Source organism: Canis lupus, chromosome 10 (genome assembly GCF_003254725.2).
Source record: "Canis lupus dingo isolate Sandy chromosome 10, ASM325472v2, whole genome shotgun sequence".
Lineage (NCBI taxonomy): Eukaryota > Metazoa > Chordata > Mammalia > Carnivora > Canidae > Canis > Canis lupus.
In genome coordinates, this window is record NC_064252.1 from 1,198,476 (window position 1) to 1,212,928 (window position 14,453).

At 47.9% G+C, this 14,453-nt stretch overlaps 2 protein-coding genes across 16 annotated transcripts in view; one reads left to right on the forward strand and one right to left on the reverse strand.

Moving 5' to 3' along the window:
- Positions 1-1,147: 1,147 nt before the first annotated feature.
- NACA (nascent polypeptide associated complex subunit alpha) lies at positions 1,148-13,733 on the reverse strand. Of its 14 annotated transcripts, none has more exons than XM_025476925.3 (9): positions 13,592-13,733; positions 12,709-12,871; positions 4,718-10,138; positions 3,468-3,553; positions 3,215-3,292; positions 2,568-2,714; positions 1,796-1,924; positions 1,458-1,580; positions 1,148-1,272 (listed from the first exon to the last, which is right to left on the reverse strand). In XM_025476925.3, the coding sequence occupies exons 2-9, from the start codon at positions 12,776-12,778 to the stop codon at positions 1,258-1,260; spliced, it is 6,069 nt and encodes a 2,022-aa protein (XP_025332710.2). In that variant the 5' UTR covers positions 12,779-12,871; positions 13,592-13,733; the 3' UTR covers positions 1,148-1,257. The 14 variants fall into 14 exon arrangements, with proteins under 14 accessions (XP_025332710.2, XP_025332709.2, XP_025332708.2 ...); XM_025476924.3 differs by having other exon boundaries at positions 12,709-12,780; positions 13,592-13,726; XM_025476923.3 differs by having other exon boundaries at positions 12,709-12,780; positions 13,461-13,600.
- The window catches only part of HSD17B6 (hydroxysteroid 17-beta dehydrogenase 6), a 67,669-nt gene continuing 66,809 nt past the window's right edge, over positions 13,594-14,453 (forward strand). Inside the window, exon 1 of one of the 2 annotated variants that reach the window (XM_035696333.2) lies at positions 13,594-13,732. The gene's annotated coding sequence lies outside the window, so the exon portion shown is untranslated. The remainder of the gene's footprint in view (positions 13,733-14,453) is intronic. The other variant, XM_025476937.3, reaches the window with a different exon arrangement.

Here is a 14,453-nt window from a genome sequence, read left to right on the forward strand (position 1 = left end):
GCGTAAATTATGGCTACTCTAATTATAATTTATTCTGTACATTAAAATGTCTGTATAATGAGAGCAGAGGATTTGCACTGTATACAACAGTCAAAAACTCCCTTCATGAGGTACCTTTTCATTTTTAGTCTTTTCATCTACATCCATTATGTTCCCTCTAAACCCTGTATCAAGCTTTTACGTATCAAGATGTAACCAGTGTGAACTGCTTCTCAAAGGCCAATATATATATTCAAAAAGATTGTGGGCCACCTGATTTTGGGCCAAAAAGAAGTGGCTGAGAGCCTCTGCCTTTGGCTCATGGTGTGATCCCGGAGTATCGGGATTGAGTCTCACATCGGGCTCCCTGCAGGGAGCCTGCTTCTCCCTCTGCCTGTGTCTCTGCCTCTCTCTCTCATGAATAAAGAAATAAAAATCTTAAAAAAAAAAAAAGAAAAAAGAGGGATCCCTGGGTGGCGCAGCTGTTTGGCGCCTGCCTTTGGCCCAGGGCGCGATCCTGGAGACCTGGGATCGAATCCCACGTCAGGCTCCCGGTGCGTGGAGCCTGCCTCTCTCTCTCTCTCTGTGACTATCATCAAAACAAAACAAAAAAGAAAAAAGAAAAAAGAGAAAAAAGAAAAAAAAAGATTGTAGGCCAGAAAAGAGGCTGATGATTATCAAATAAAGAAGAGTCACGGGCAGCCCCAGTGGCACAGCGGTTTAGCGCCACCTGCAGCCCGGGGTGTGATCCTGGAGACCCGGGATCGAGTCCCACACGTTGGGCTTCCTGCATGGAGCCTCCTTCTCCCTCTGCCTCTCTCTTTGCTCTCTTTGAATGAATAAATAAATAAATCTTAAAAAAAATAAAAAAAATAAAAAAAGAATCAGGATTTGCTAACAGTTAACACCTGGGAAAGAAAATGGAAAGGAGAAACTTTACATGTAAGTTGTATTCTCTGAAGACAAGACAGTCCTAACAGCCTAATATAGCATCTTCTTACAAGAGTCAAAAAGACTGAGATTTTAAGTGGGGAATATGTGGCTTTAAACCTTTTCAACTAAAGCTGAGGTCTGAAGAGTAATTATGGATTTTTCATTCTAGAACCTTCATGTTTTTTTTGGGAGGTGGGGTGGGGGGGAGGGGGGAAGAGACCAAGCACCCACTGAGTTCATCCAACAAGAAGCCATAACTTTATTAATGATAGAAACAGTACAAATTTCAAACCAAGCTGCAGTTATTCTTTTGAAACACCAAAAAAAGTCCTCGTTTTCATACGGTTACATTGTTAATTCCTGTAAGAAAAGAGATCATTAGTAGTAGTAATAAGCAAATTGAGAATTCAGGCCATTAAAATATGAAGTAACTCAGAATAGGCTTTGGGATGAAGCTTCCTAACTGGCTAATATTAAACAGAGAAAATAAAGTCACCCATAACTGGTCGGGGCAGAAGTCAAGGAATAAAGGTTTGGACACTTACCATAATAGCATTTACAATATCATTACTGTTGTTCTTCAGGGCTCGAACTGCCTTTGCTCTTGACACATTTGCTTGTGACATGACCAATTCTATGTCCTTAACCTCTACACCCGTTTCATCAACCTAAGAGAGGGAAAAAAATACACAATAAATTAGAAGGCCAAGAACAACTCCAGTAGTTCTTTGGAGTCAGGAGTCTCTTGAACCTAGATAATATAATTCAGAAACTATTGAACTCCATTGAATTAGATAGTCTAAAGCAATACAGAATCCACTCATCAATACAAACATACTACTATCTGGAGAGGATGAAAAGTATAAAAGATTTCCCTATATACCTCTTCTTCTTCACTCTCCTCTTGTACAGTTGGAGTCTGTGTGTTTTCTTGAATGTTTGAGACAGCTTCACCTTGAACTTTGAATTTCTCAGCAGCTGCTAGTTGTGCTTGCTGAGATAAGTCCTCAATCTATAGGGCAGAAAATACAGATTTATGTAAATAGATCAGTCTGCAGTAAATGAAATACATCATTTTTATCTTTTCTAAACTCTCACTCTAAAACCATTTCAGGGTAACTTACTATATGGCTATAAATGCTTGCCCTCACCAAGATTATAGATCACTGTACAAAGAGAAGTAGTTTAGGGACAGTTGGGGGGGGGGGGGGGGGGGGCTCAGCGGTTGAGTGTCTGGCTTTGTCCCAGGGTGTGATCCTGGAGTTTCGGGATCGAGGCCCACATTGGGCTCCCTGCATGGAGCCTGCTTCTCCCTCTGCCTGCATCTCTGCTCTCTCTGTCTCTCATAAATAAACAAACAAACAAACAAACAAACAAACTCTTAAAAAAAAAAAAAAGCAGTTTAGGTATAAAGCAGTGGTTTACAACCAGGAGGTGGTTTTGTCACCAAGGGACATCAATGTCTTGAGATCTTTTTTTTGGTTATCACAACTGGGTAGGATGCTGCTAAACATCTCTAACACTCAGGAAAGCTTTTCTACAATAAAGAATTACCTTATCCCAAATTCCACACCAAAGAATTATCCAACGGAGTATCAATAGGGCTAAGGTTGAGAAACCGTGGTCTAGAGCACATCCAAGAAAACTTTCTTTACCTTGGCTTCCCCAAAAACTATGTAGGTATCTGAAGCTGGGCTCTTGTAGACATCTGGTTTTGTGATGACAAACAGGATATTCTTAGATTTCCGGATAGTGACTCTTGTAACCCCTGTAACCTGTCGAAGACCCAGTTTGGACATAGCCTAAGGAATAGAAAAGAACATCAGATCTTTAACTTCTCTAGAAGCAGGTTCAGAGGGGGATCTGGGTGGCTCAGATGGTTGCATGTCCAACTCTTGATTTCAGGTCAGGTCATGATCTCAGGGTTATGAGATCAAGCTCTACTTCGGGCTCTGCGCTTGGTGGGGAGTCTGCTTCTCCCTCTGCCCCTCCACCTGCTCGTGTGTGAGCTCTCGCTTTCACATAAATGAGTAAATAAAGTAAAATATTAAAAAAAAAAAAAAAAGAGAAGTAGCTTTAGAAAGTAAAAAACATAGTAATAACTACATCCAAAGCAAAGCCTTTTCCTAGGCTAACTTTATATAATACTGAATTGGTTTTCAGGACTCCTGTTTTTTTTTTTTTTTTTTTTTGCCATAGTAATTTCTATCACTTTAAGTATGATTTTACTACTATGGTTCCTCCTCTCTAAAGCTGCTTCATCATAACTTTTAATCATCGTTTGTAACTTAAAAAATCTTACCTTTCGTGCCTTCTTTTCACTCCGGCTCTGTTTTGCTTTACTGACTGGTTCTTCATCGATTTCAGCTGCTGCTGCCAGCTAAGATAAAACAGCTATGAGTAAACTGGAATATAAGGCCTGGATAACAGAATCCCCATGAGGTTTTCCGTTTATTAAGGTTCACATTTCCTAATATTTAAGTCAGCTCTCAACCCTCGTTTTCCAATGCTTCCTTGACTCAAGTACTTTGACCAGCAAGTAAGAGAATACCCACCTGGGCTTGTTGTGTGGTTGCTTGTGTGGAATCCTGTTCCTCAAGCTCTGGTACTGATTCATCACTGTCAGATTCTGTTCCAGACCCTGAGATGACAAATAACTTTTATTATTTTATAATAGATTATAAGGAGGCACCTCACCACAGCCTGCCTGGATTAAAGGTCACTGGCTTATGCTAGACCTCACAAAGTTAAATGTAAACCAACCGACTTGTGTGAAGCCAGCCTGACAGCCTCCAACTTAGCTAAACTAGTGTGTACACATCCATTAAAGACCCAGCCCCAGAAATAAGAGGTGATAACTAGTTACAGCCAAGCAGTTTATCAACTGTAACTGCTTCCTTTCTCTCAAGGTCTTCACTTGGCACACGCCAACACCAATGACCTATATAACTCCAAATTCTACCCAACAGCTCAACCACCCCCCAAAGGTTCTAGCAGACAAGGTATCTCCAGATAAATAAGATTACATTGTGGAAGTAGACCAGGGAGGACACTTTCCCTTCATCCTTTATATTGGTTTGGGGAAGGCCAGAAGCAGTTGTGTACACACATTCAGCTTTACTTTCAAACTACTTACCCTAGCAATTTGGTTTCATCAATATAACTTGATGATTTTCAATGATTGCCAACCTACAATTCTAACAGTCACCTCTGTTAGAGCCTATCCTGTGACCTCTCCCATTTCTTCCAAATATAATTTACATATTTTACATTTACCTCAATCACAAGGCCAAGCATCAATAAAGACTACTGAGAGAAAAAAAGCATACACCTGCACCATTCTCAGGCTAGGAAAAAAGTCTTGAAAAGGAAGTCCCTTGGGCACTGGTCATTACTAAATCGAAGATGTGAAAAGAAATTCAAGTACTTCCATATTTCCCAACATTTTAGCAAATCCCAGGCCCAGGGACAAGGTTAGTTATGTGGTAGAGATTAGAGCAAATTAAAAGGCCTAATAGGTCTTGGTTTTCAATGTCAGATCATTCAGGTAGAAAAGATGGCAGATTCGTAGTTAGCTTGGACTGTATTATAGATGATGATACAAAACAGACTATCTGAGGTGATGAAAACCAAGATTATTACACATTCCTAGAGCTTTTGCATTTAAAATTATCACTCTATGTTCTATGTCCAAACACAAGCAGATATACTGGAGAAAGCGGCGCATCCTAGGGTTAGTATTGGTGGGTAGCCCCAGGAGGGGTGTGGGCGACACACCATGCACACAGCAAACCAAGGCAAATACCCTTGTTGTTCTTCAGAACAGGCTGCTTGGCAGAGGGGGTTGGGGCAGGGATCCCAGCAGGTTTGGGGGTGGGCATGTTGACGAGGACCGACTGGAAAGGCACTCCCCCCGAGATTGGTTCCGGGGGAATCAGAGGCGGCAGCTCATCCTCATCAGCAGGGGCTGAGGGCTTACAGGGTGATTCCAGCACCAGCCCAGGTGAGGACGGCAGAAATTGCTGTTTAGGAAGCAGAGGGGGGACTGGGGAGGGAGCGAGAGGCAGAGAGACTGATGGGGTGGGTGCTGGAGAGACAGGTGCTGATCCAGCTTTGGAAAGGACTTTCTCAGAGGAAACTGTTGCTAGAGGAGGAGACATCAGAGACTCAGGAGGAAGAGCCAAAGGGCTTTTTGGGGAATGAAAAGAATCTTTGCTTTTTAACGGAGAAACAGGGAGGGTTTTGGGAGTCTTTGAAGAGACTTTCTGAGCAGAAACGGTCTCTGTAGAAAGGGGTCCTTTAGTACCATTCTTAGCTGAGGGATCTGGGCACACAGGTGAAGCAGAATTCTTCTTGGCCAGGAGACCTTTCTCAGAGGGAGCTGTAGAGCCTTTCTTTACTGGTAGGCCTTTAGAAGCCTGAGGGGCAACGGACCCCAAGGGACATGTGACTGAAACTGGAGACATAGGGGCCTCTTTGGGTGAGGGAGGAATCTCAGATGAGGAAGTGGGGGCACCTTTGGATGGGGTAGCTGGGGCTCTCTTGGGGGATGGAGTTGCTGAGGCACCTTTGGAGGATGGGGTTCCTTTAGAGGATGGAGTCATAGCTGGGGGAATGGAGGCCCCCTTGGGAGATGGGGTTGCTGGGGCCCCTTTGGGGGCTGGAGTTGCCAGAGACTCTTTGTGGGAGGAAAGAGCCACAGTTGAGGGAGGGGGAACCCCTTTGGGAGGTGGAGTAGCTGGGGCATTTTTTGAAGGAGTCATTGCTGGGGGAATGGGGGCCCCTTTGGGAGGTTGGTTAGCTGGAGACTCTTTGGGGGAGGAAGGAGCTACTGATGAAGGGGTGGATGTCTCTTTAGGGGATGGGGCTGCCGAACCCCCTTTGGGAGAAGGAGGAGCCACAGCTGGGGCAGTGGGGGCCCCTTTGGGAGGTGGAGTAGCTGGGGCATTTTTTGAAGGAGTCATTGCTGGGGGAATGGGGGCCCCTTTGGGAGGTTGGTTAGCTGGAGACTCTTTGGGGGAGGAAGGAGCTACTGATGAAGGGGTGGATATCTCTTTAGGGGATGGGGCTGCTGAGCCCCCTTTGGGAGGAGGAGCCACAGCTGGGGCAGTGGGGGCCCCTTTGGGAGGTGGAGTAACTGGGGCTTTTTTGGAGGCTGGAGTTGCCTGAGACTCTTTGGGGGAGGGAGGAGCTACAGCTGGAGGAATGGTGGTCTCTTTAGGGGATGAGGTTGCTTGTCCCCCTTTGGGAGATGGAGCTGCTGGTGTTCTTTTGGGGGCTGGAGTTGCTTGGGGCTTTTTGGGGGAGGGAGGAGCCACAGCTGGGGCAATGGAGGCCCCTTTGACAGGTGGGTTAGGTGGGGCTCTTTTGGGGGCTGGAGTTGTTTGGGACTCTTTGGGAGAGGAAGGAGCCATAGCCTGGGAAGTAGAGGTCTCTTTAGGGGATGGGGTTGCTGGGCCCCCTTTGGGAGGTGGAGTAGCTGGGGCTCTTTGGGGGTCTGGAATTGTTTGGGACTCTTTGGAGGAGGGAGGAGCCACAGTTTGGGGGGTGGGAGCCCCTTTGGGAGACTGGGTAGTTGGGGATTTTTTGGGGGAGGAAGGAGTCATAGCTGGGGGAGTGGAAATCTCTTTAAGGGATGGAGTTGCTGGGCCCCCTTTGGGAGGTGGGGTAGCTGGGGTTTTTTTGGAGGCTGGAGTTGCTTGAGACTCTTTGGGGGAGGAAGGAGGTACAGCTTGAGGCGTGGTGGCCCCACTGGGAGGATGGGTAGCTGGAGACTTTTGGGGGGAGGAAGGAGCCACACTTGAGGGAGTAGAGGTCTCTTTAGGGGGTGGGGTTGCTGGGCCTCCTTTGGGGGAAGGAGGACCCACAGCTGGGGCAGTGGGGGCCTCTTTGGGAGGTGGAATAGCTGGGGTTCTTTTTGGGGCTGGAGTTGCTGGAGACTCTTTGGGGGATGAAGGAGCCACAATTGAGGGAGTGGAGGTCCCTTTGGGAGGTGGGTTAGCTGGGGTTCTTTTTGGGGCTGGAGTTGCTTGAGAGTCTTTGGGCGAGGAAGGAGCCACAATCGAGGGAGTGGAGGTCTCTTTTGGGGATGGGGTTGCTAGACCACCTTTGTGGGAAGGCGGAGCCACAGCTAGAGCAGTGGGGGCCCCTCTGGGAGACTGGGTATCTGGAGATTCTTTGGGGGAGGAAGGAGTCACAGCTGAGGGAGTGGAGGTCTTTTCTGGGGATGGGGCTGTGGGGCCCCCTTTGGGGCAAGGAGAAGCTACAGCTGGGGCAGTGGAGGTCCCTTTGGGAGGTGGGTTAGCTGGGGTTCTTTTGGGGGCTAGAGTTGCTTGAGACTCTTTGGGGGAAGAAGGAACCACAGCTGAGGGAGTGGAGGTCTCTTTAGGGGATGGGCTTGCTGGCCCCCCTTTGGGAGATGGAGGAGTTGTGGCTTGTCTGGGGGCTAGAGTTGCTTGGGACTCTTTGGGGGAGGGAGGAGTCACTGCTGGGGCAGTAGGGGTCCCTTTGGGAGATGAAGTAGCTGGGCCTCTTTTGGGGGCTGGAGCCGCTTGGGCCTTTTTGGGGGATGAGGTTGCTGGGGCTCCTTTGGGGGAGGAAGGAACCACAGCTGGAGGAATGGAGGCCTCTTTGGGAGATGGGGTATCTGAGTTCTCTCTAGGGGATGGAGTGGGTGAATGCTTCTTGGCCAGTGACCCTTTAGGGGCTTGAAGGGAAAGACTGGCCTCTGGAAGAAAGGAAGCTTCAACCGGAGAAACAGGGGATGATGAGTGATTTCCAGCAGGAGTATCAGGGATAGCAGGAACACTTTTAGAAAGAGAAGGAGAAAGAGTTAAGGTAGTAGGAGCTGAACCCTTCTTGGTTGGACGTCTTTTAGTTTGAGGAGACACCTTAGTCCCTAAAGGAGATGAGGAGTCACCTAAGTAAGTTCCTTGAGAAGATGCATTAACAGAAAGACCAGAGTCCTTAGTTGGGTGCCTTTCAGGAGAGGAAGCCACAGGTGCCAATGCTGAGGTATGAGAAATACCATGAACTTTCTTTGTACCATGAGGAAGAGAGGGAAAGGGCTCAGACTTGAGAATTTCAGGGGCTAGTGCCATGGCAGCTGGAAAAGCAGAAACATTCTGGGAGGATAAAGTCACAGCTGAAGCCACAGGGCAACTTTCCGACGCTGGAGGAACCAAAGGTAAAACAGAAAGAGTGAAACTACCCTTCTTATCTGGATGGCTTTTATGAGCTAAAGAGACATCTCCTAGATTAGGGCTGGCTTTAGCGGCAGGAGTGGAGGCATCTTTGGTAATTGTAGGGACCACCCCAACAGCTGCATCATGTTCCAAAGGAAATGTAGCTACGGCTGGGGTAGTGAGAGAACTTTTGAGAAGCAGACTAGAGGAGTCTGTGCTTGAACAAGGATCTGTCTTGATTACAGAGGTTGGAGAATTAACATCCAGAGGAGAGGGAGCAGTACTGGCTTGTGTAACTACAGAGAGAGGCTCTACAAGGTTTCTCTTTGCTAAGGTGGCTTCAGGAGAAAGAGTTCTCTCCAGAGATGATGATATACTTTGGGGAGTGGGGAGATTTTTAGGGGTTGCCAGGGCCAGTGGTATTAGAGTAGAGTCTTTCTTGGTAGGAAGTCCTGCCTGGGCTGGTGAAGCAGGGGTTCCAACAGCAGAGAGAGGTACAGTTTGGAGATCTTTTTGTGTTGGTAACTTTACCAAGGCTGATGCAGGGAGACTTTTGGGGTTCTCAGGGGCTGACAGAGGAGAGACTGGTATTCCCAGAGGGGTCACTTGAGGAATAGAAAATTCTTTGGGAGCCACAGGAGCCATAACCAAGGAAGCATGGGAAGCTGAGTCCTTATTACTTATGGGACCTGATGAAGTTGGAGGAGACACACAAGTAGTCACTTCAAAGGTAGTAGGTGCTGCAGAAATTTTAGAGAGGTTAGTCATAACAAATGGGGTGGTTGCAACAGAACAAACAGAAGTTTCTTTCAAGCTTGGACTCCCTGGAGGAGGAATTTGGGTCACCAAAGGCTGAGGATGAGTGACATTAGGAGAGCCTTTGAGAATGACAGAGCCTGTAGGAGATAATGGAGAAGAGGTATCTACACTTGAGCCAGAAAAGGAGGCTATGTCAATGATGGCAGAGGGATCTTTGTCAACAGAAAGAGCCAGAGGGGAAGCTGAAGCCCCCACTGGAAAAGTAGCCATAGCAGCAGGAGCCACCTCATTTCTAGAAGGCAGTGGAGGAATTACAGATCTCTGAGAAGGATAAGAGGCCCCTATGGGAGAATGATCTGCAGAAATGGCATCCACTTTAGGATTTGACAAAACATTAGGGCCTGTTTGACCTAAGGTCTGAAGAGGAGAACCAAGAGAACTCTGATGTAAAGGTGTAAGATGAGAGCCTGGAGAAGTGAGGGAAACTGGAGGGATACTAGGAGCCACAGATAGAGACTGAGTTGAAAGAGATAACACAGCAGGTGAACTAAGGGGTCCCTTTAGGCTGAGGCTTTCAGGGTTTTGTGGAGAAGTCAGAGCTGAGGAAACAGGGATGTCTTTGAACTGAGGAGGAGTGATGGGTGGCATCTGAGGACTTGAGGCTACTCCAGACTGAACAGAGGCCAAGGGAGTTCCAAGATGGGAAGGTACAGTACTGACTATACCTGGAGGGATGGGGGTGCCTTTTGGATTAGGGTCTACCTGCAAGGGAGCTTGAATAGGACAGGTCTTTGGATCTAAGAAAGCAATGGGAGGGGACAGAGATGTCACTGACCCAGATTCAGCCACAGCAATCAAAGGAGGAGAACTAAGAGGGTTAAGTGGATAAGCAGAACTCTTTTGAACTGAGTGGGGAGCCAAGGCCACCAGTGCCAAGGGAGCTGAAGAGGAATGGGCACCTTTCATTGTCGGAGTTATCATGGGAGAGGCCAGAGCTAAGGCAGCTGGGGAGATGGGAGGCCCTCTTAGGTTGGGTAGGAAAGCTGGGGTGTCAGTGGGGGAATGGGCAACTCCCAAAGGCAGGGTTGTCCCAGAGGATGACTGGGGAAAAGGAGCTTCCAAAGGGGTTGAGACAACACCAGAGGGAGAAGGGAATGGGGAAGGCTGGTTAGGGGTTGCCAGAGGGCATTGCTGGGGGGCCAGGGAACAAGGAGGGGGAAGGGTAGATTCAGACTGCCCTAAGGCAGCAGTGACACTCAAGGCTGAAGACACAGGAAGCACAGCTGGAGGAGAAAAGCAAAAAGGGGAATAAAAAAGGGAAGGAAAAAAACAAAGGTGAGTTATGCAGCCCAATTTGGTACAACATGCCTCATAGGAAACACGGAATTTTTAATCTGAGAATGAAAGTCACCACACAGGATTAGACAAAGGTGACAGGCAACAGCAACCTCCCCAAACATACTTCAATGGTTGAATAAGAATACATCCCTCTCTCCATCTCCCACATTTCCCAAGTTCTACCAAAAAGAAGCAAACTATTTTAAGGTGGAGATAACAGTCTAAGCAGCCTATTAGTCTCTAAATGGGGGAGCACCAGGCCTAGGAGTGGGTTGGGAATACCATGCTTTCCACCCTTTGTCAGATTTGCCCTCCCTTCCCTCCTTGAACAAACCCAAAGTATCTCTTCAGGCCATAGAATACCACTAGGATAGCTGCTCTACTGTCAAGGATGACAAACTGAAACCACATATTGAAAACTGGAACAAGGAAAGTAGGGACTGGTGATGATGGGAGTTGGATATGAATGAAACAACAAACAAACCTAAGTCTTTATATGCTCAGGCTTTTACTAGGTCAAGAAAAATCTGACTCGTAGAACAAAGTTTTAGGAAGGTGGTGTCGACGTACAATTCTATATGAACTATTAAATACTAAGTCACTTTGCCTCCCTGTGCCTGTTTACCTACTCCCCTAAAACAAACAAGCAAGCAAGCAAACAAAAAAAAACCCAACTCAACCACAAATGGGATGTACTTCATAATCTCTACCTACACACTCTCCTAGGTATAGTTAGCTCTTCAGACATCAATTTAAGATGAATCAGACTGCCAGGGAGAGAGTTTAGTCACAAGGGTAGGGACTCTATTATGAAATCGTAGCCCAACGTGTTAAACCAGACTGTGGTTCTATTTTGGAAGTAGGGAATTGGAGTGGAGAATATATTGGCTCTCCACCCCTTAATCTGGATAAGTATGTCATCCTGCCAAAATAGACCAATGTTCCACACTACAGTAAAGCTCAGCAAAAGATTTTCTGAATGATAAAAATTTACAATTTATTCAACCAGTAATCCTGAAATTGTGAGAGAAAAGACAAGTGGCCCAATCAGTTTTTCCCGGAGAGTAGGTAGGTCAAAGTCTTAGGATTAAGGTGCAAATGCCTCCAAACATATTAATCACAATTTGAAACTTAGAATGTTTCTTCTGACTAGAGTTCAAAATAGGATAAGGCCCAATTTTCTTGCTTTAGACACCATAACCAATTCCCGGGGCTAGTTTTCGCATTTGTTGAAAGAAAAAATTCAATGTTTTACCACTGGTACTACCTTAGTATTACAAAACCTATTGTGCAAGCTCAAACTATTCAGAAACAAACTTAACAGCACTAAGAATGACTTCAAAAGCAAATAGCATTTGTTTTGAGGCTTGAAACCAGATTATTCTACATTCATCTGAATTTCAGTCTCCACATTTGTAAAGCCAAATTGTTCAATAAGGCTCTGGTTAGCACTGAATTACAGGATCTTTAGAGACCAGTCCTTTATTTTCTCCTTCTGTTAAGTCCCTTGAACTTCAAGGATGTCATATAGCTTGTTCACTAGCTTAGAGGCCCCCTCCCTTTCTTTTCTAGCAGCTGTATTAATCCCTTCAGCTGCTAAAATCAGACAGGTGGGGAGAGAGAACCTCAATGCTTTCAACTATAAACAACTCTATTTTAATTCCAGAAGAAGAAAGAAATTGCCCTTAAGTGACAGGTGGAGTTTAAAAAAAATTTTGCATTAAGAAAAAATGAGTATGGAAGTTACAGCCTGAAGATTTCCTTATTTCAACACAACTGACGCAGCAAGAATATCATTAAATATTTTTCAATACCTCTCAAGTTTTCTAGAGAAGTATTTTAACCAGAATTCAAGACTTGCCTTTACACTACGTTTATATCCATCAATTTCAAAGCTGAAGAGCAAAGGAAAAGTCTTATTTCAATTTTGGGTTCCAGGCAAGCTGTTGATGCAGGCACTATTCCAGCACACTAGAAACATCTTAGCACCAACCCATAAAGTGAGTTAACCAACCTAGGAGGGCGGGGGGCCCAGCGGGGCACATTTACCTCCAGCACACATCTCATCCAGACATGTGATGAAGGCACAGTGCCAAACTCTGCCATCTAAAACCTTGATGCAACTTGCTGGCTGGAACTTCACAAAAGCTCAGGTCTCCTTGGCCTGCAAGTGTGTCATCCAGTTCCAATAAGTAAGAATCACCAAGCCCCTTCCCCGCTCGGTTTTTCTCTGTGGGTTGAGGGTTGGTTCTGCAGAACAGTCTGTGAGGCAGTTGTCATACACTACAAAGCAGGCCAGGGGGCTTTTAATGCTCCTGGATCTTAAATATACGGTTTATATTCCATTCCCTAATTACGTCCCTCCAGGACAGCAGTTAATACCATGGATTCTCCTCCCTGGTAAAGCTACAGCCATCGTCAAGGAGTTAACCCTCAAAGACCTCGTTTTACCCACCGAATGCTCTTAGGGTCAATCGTACATTTTAATGCACAGTAAGGGGGGGGGGGAACCTACCTGTCTCAGCCTGGGGCTGTGGCAACTCCTGCTCTGTAGCAGGGACGGTTTCTGTGGCTTCACCAGGCATTTCTGAAGGGAATAAAAAGGAGGCCTGAATTGACTGGGATCCGTTCTGCTACCCAACCCAGAGTCAAATATCCTTTAAAAACTCTGCGAAGGGCTGTTAAGAAAAAACAAACAAACAAAACCATCAGGGTGTTTGGGGACAATCTTCCCCACAGCAGCCAGGAATACGTAAACAAGAAGCCGCGAGCCTCCGATCCCGGATCCAGCGGATCACCTTCCTCTACCTCTCTTCACTCCGCAGGGCACAGCCTGCTAGCGCCCGGGAGTTCCTTTCACACCGCACTCCACATGCCACAAAGGCGACAGCCGCCACCGCGTTCTCGGGCCGAGGCAGAGGCTCCTCGGACGCTGCCCTGCAGCACCTCCCCTCCGCCGCTCACGCCGCCGGGACGCCCGGTGGCCGACATCGCGCGCCTTAGGTCCCCGCACTCGCTTGCCACAATTAACGGCGTGTGCGTGTGCGCGGGGGGGCTGTTCCCAGGCTGTGACCCCCTTAACCTCCTTTAGGTCTCGTGAGGCCGGCCCCAGCCGCAGACGCGCTCCGCTTCCGCCCCCAACACCGCAGCGGCTCTCCTCTCCCCGGCCTCGGCCTGCGGGTCCGGCGCGCGGACCCCCTGCCCTGCTTTTGCCAGGACGTCAACCGCAGACCCCATTTTGTCCGGAGGCCCCAAGGCCACACTTCCCTGGGCCGAGCGGGGACCCAGTCATCCTGCAGAGCCTCCGGCTGCCCTTAGCTCTCAGGCCGCGGGCCGGCTTAGTCCGCAAGAAAGGCGGATGGCTGCGGATAGAGAGTAGCGGCGAAGACAGGACTTACTGTGCGCGGAACGCGGAACCAAGATGGCGGCGGAAAGAGAGCGAGCGAGAGCGTGACCCACGCCTGTTGCAGGAGGAAGCCTGGCGGCGGGGGCGGGGCCACAATGCGATTCCGGGTCAGGAGCGGCCGCAGTCACTTCCGGTAACGGGTGACCCGTCCGAGTGTTCGCGGGTGGAGGTGGGACGAGGTCTAAATAAGGGTAAGAGCTGGGAACGCGGCGCGTCGGCCTGGCGGGACCCGTCGTCCCGAGCTCTGCGGCCCTTCCCGTCCGCCGCGTCCAGGCATGTTTGACACCCGAAGGGAAGCTGACGACGGAGCCGCCTCTGCGCGCTCGGCACTGAAGCCGCGCGGCGGTACTACGTACAGTGACTTTTCATTTCCCCTTTTCAACGAATGCAGGGATATAGGAGACACTAAATAATACCGGGTTCCACGGATCGTGGTCACATTATTGCAAGGCAGCGGTGACTTAGGTTAATCCTCCGCTATTTTACTTTTGGAATACACGGTTTAGACCGGTGCTGAAGCTAGTCGATTGCACTCCTCGGAAGAGCGATACTATTTTTTTTTTCTTTTTCTTTTTTTGGCCTCCTTTTAGGTAAACAGATACTATTCATTCTAGTAGTCCCAGCCCTCACGTTAAGAAATAATGCTTTAGGGGCAGCCCAGGTGGCTCAGCGGTTTAGCGCCGCCTTCAGCTCAGGGCTTGATCCTGGAGACCGAGAATCGAGGCCCGCATCGGGCTCCCCGCATGGAGCCTGCTTCTCCCTCTGCCTGTGTCTCTCAAGAATAAATAAAATCTTTAAAATAAGAAAATCAGGGGATCCCTGGGTGGCGCAGCGGTTTAGCGCCTGCCTTTGGC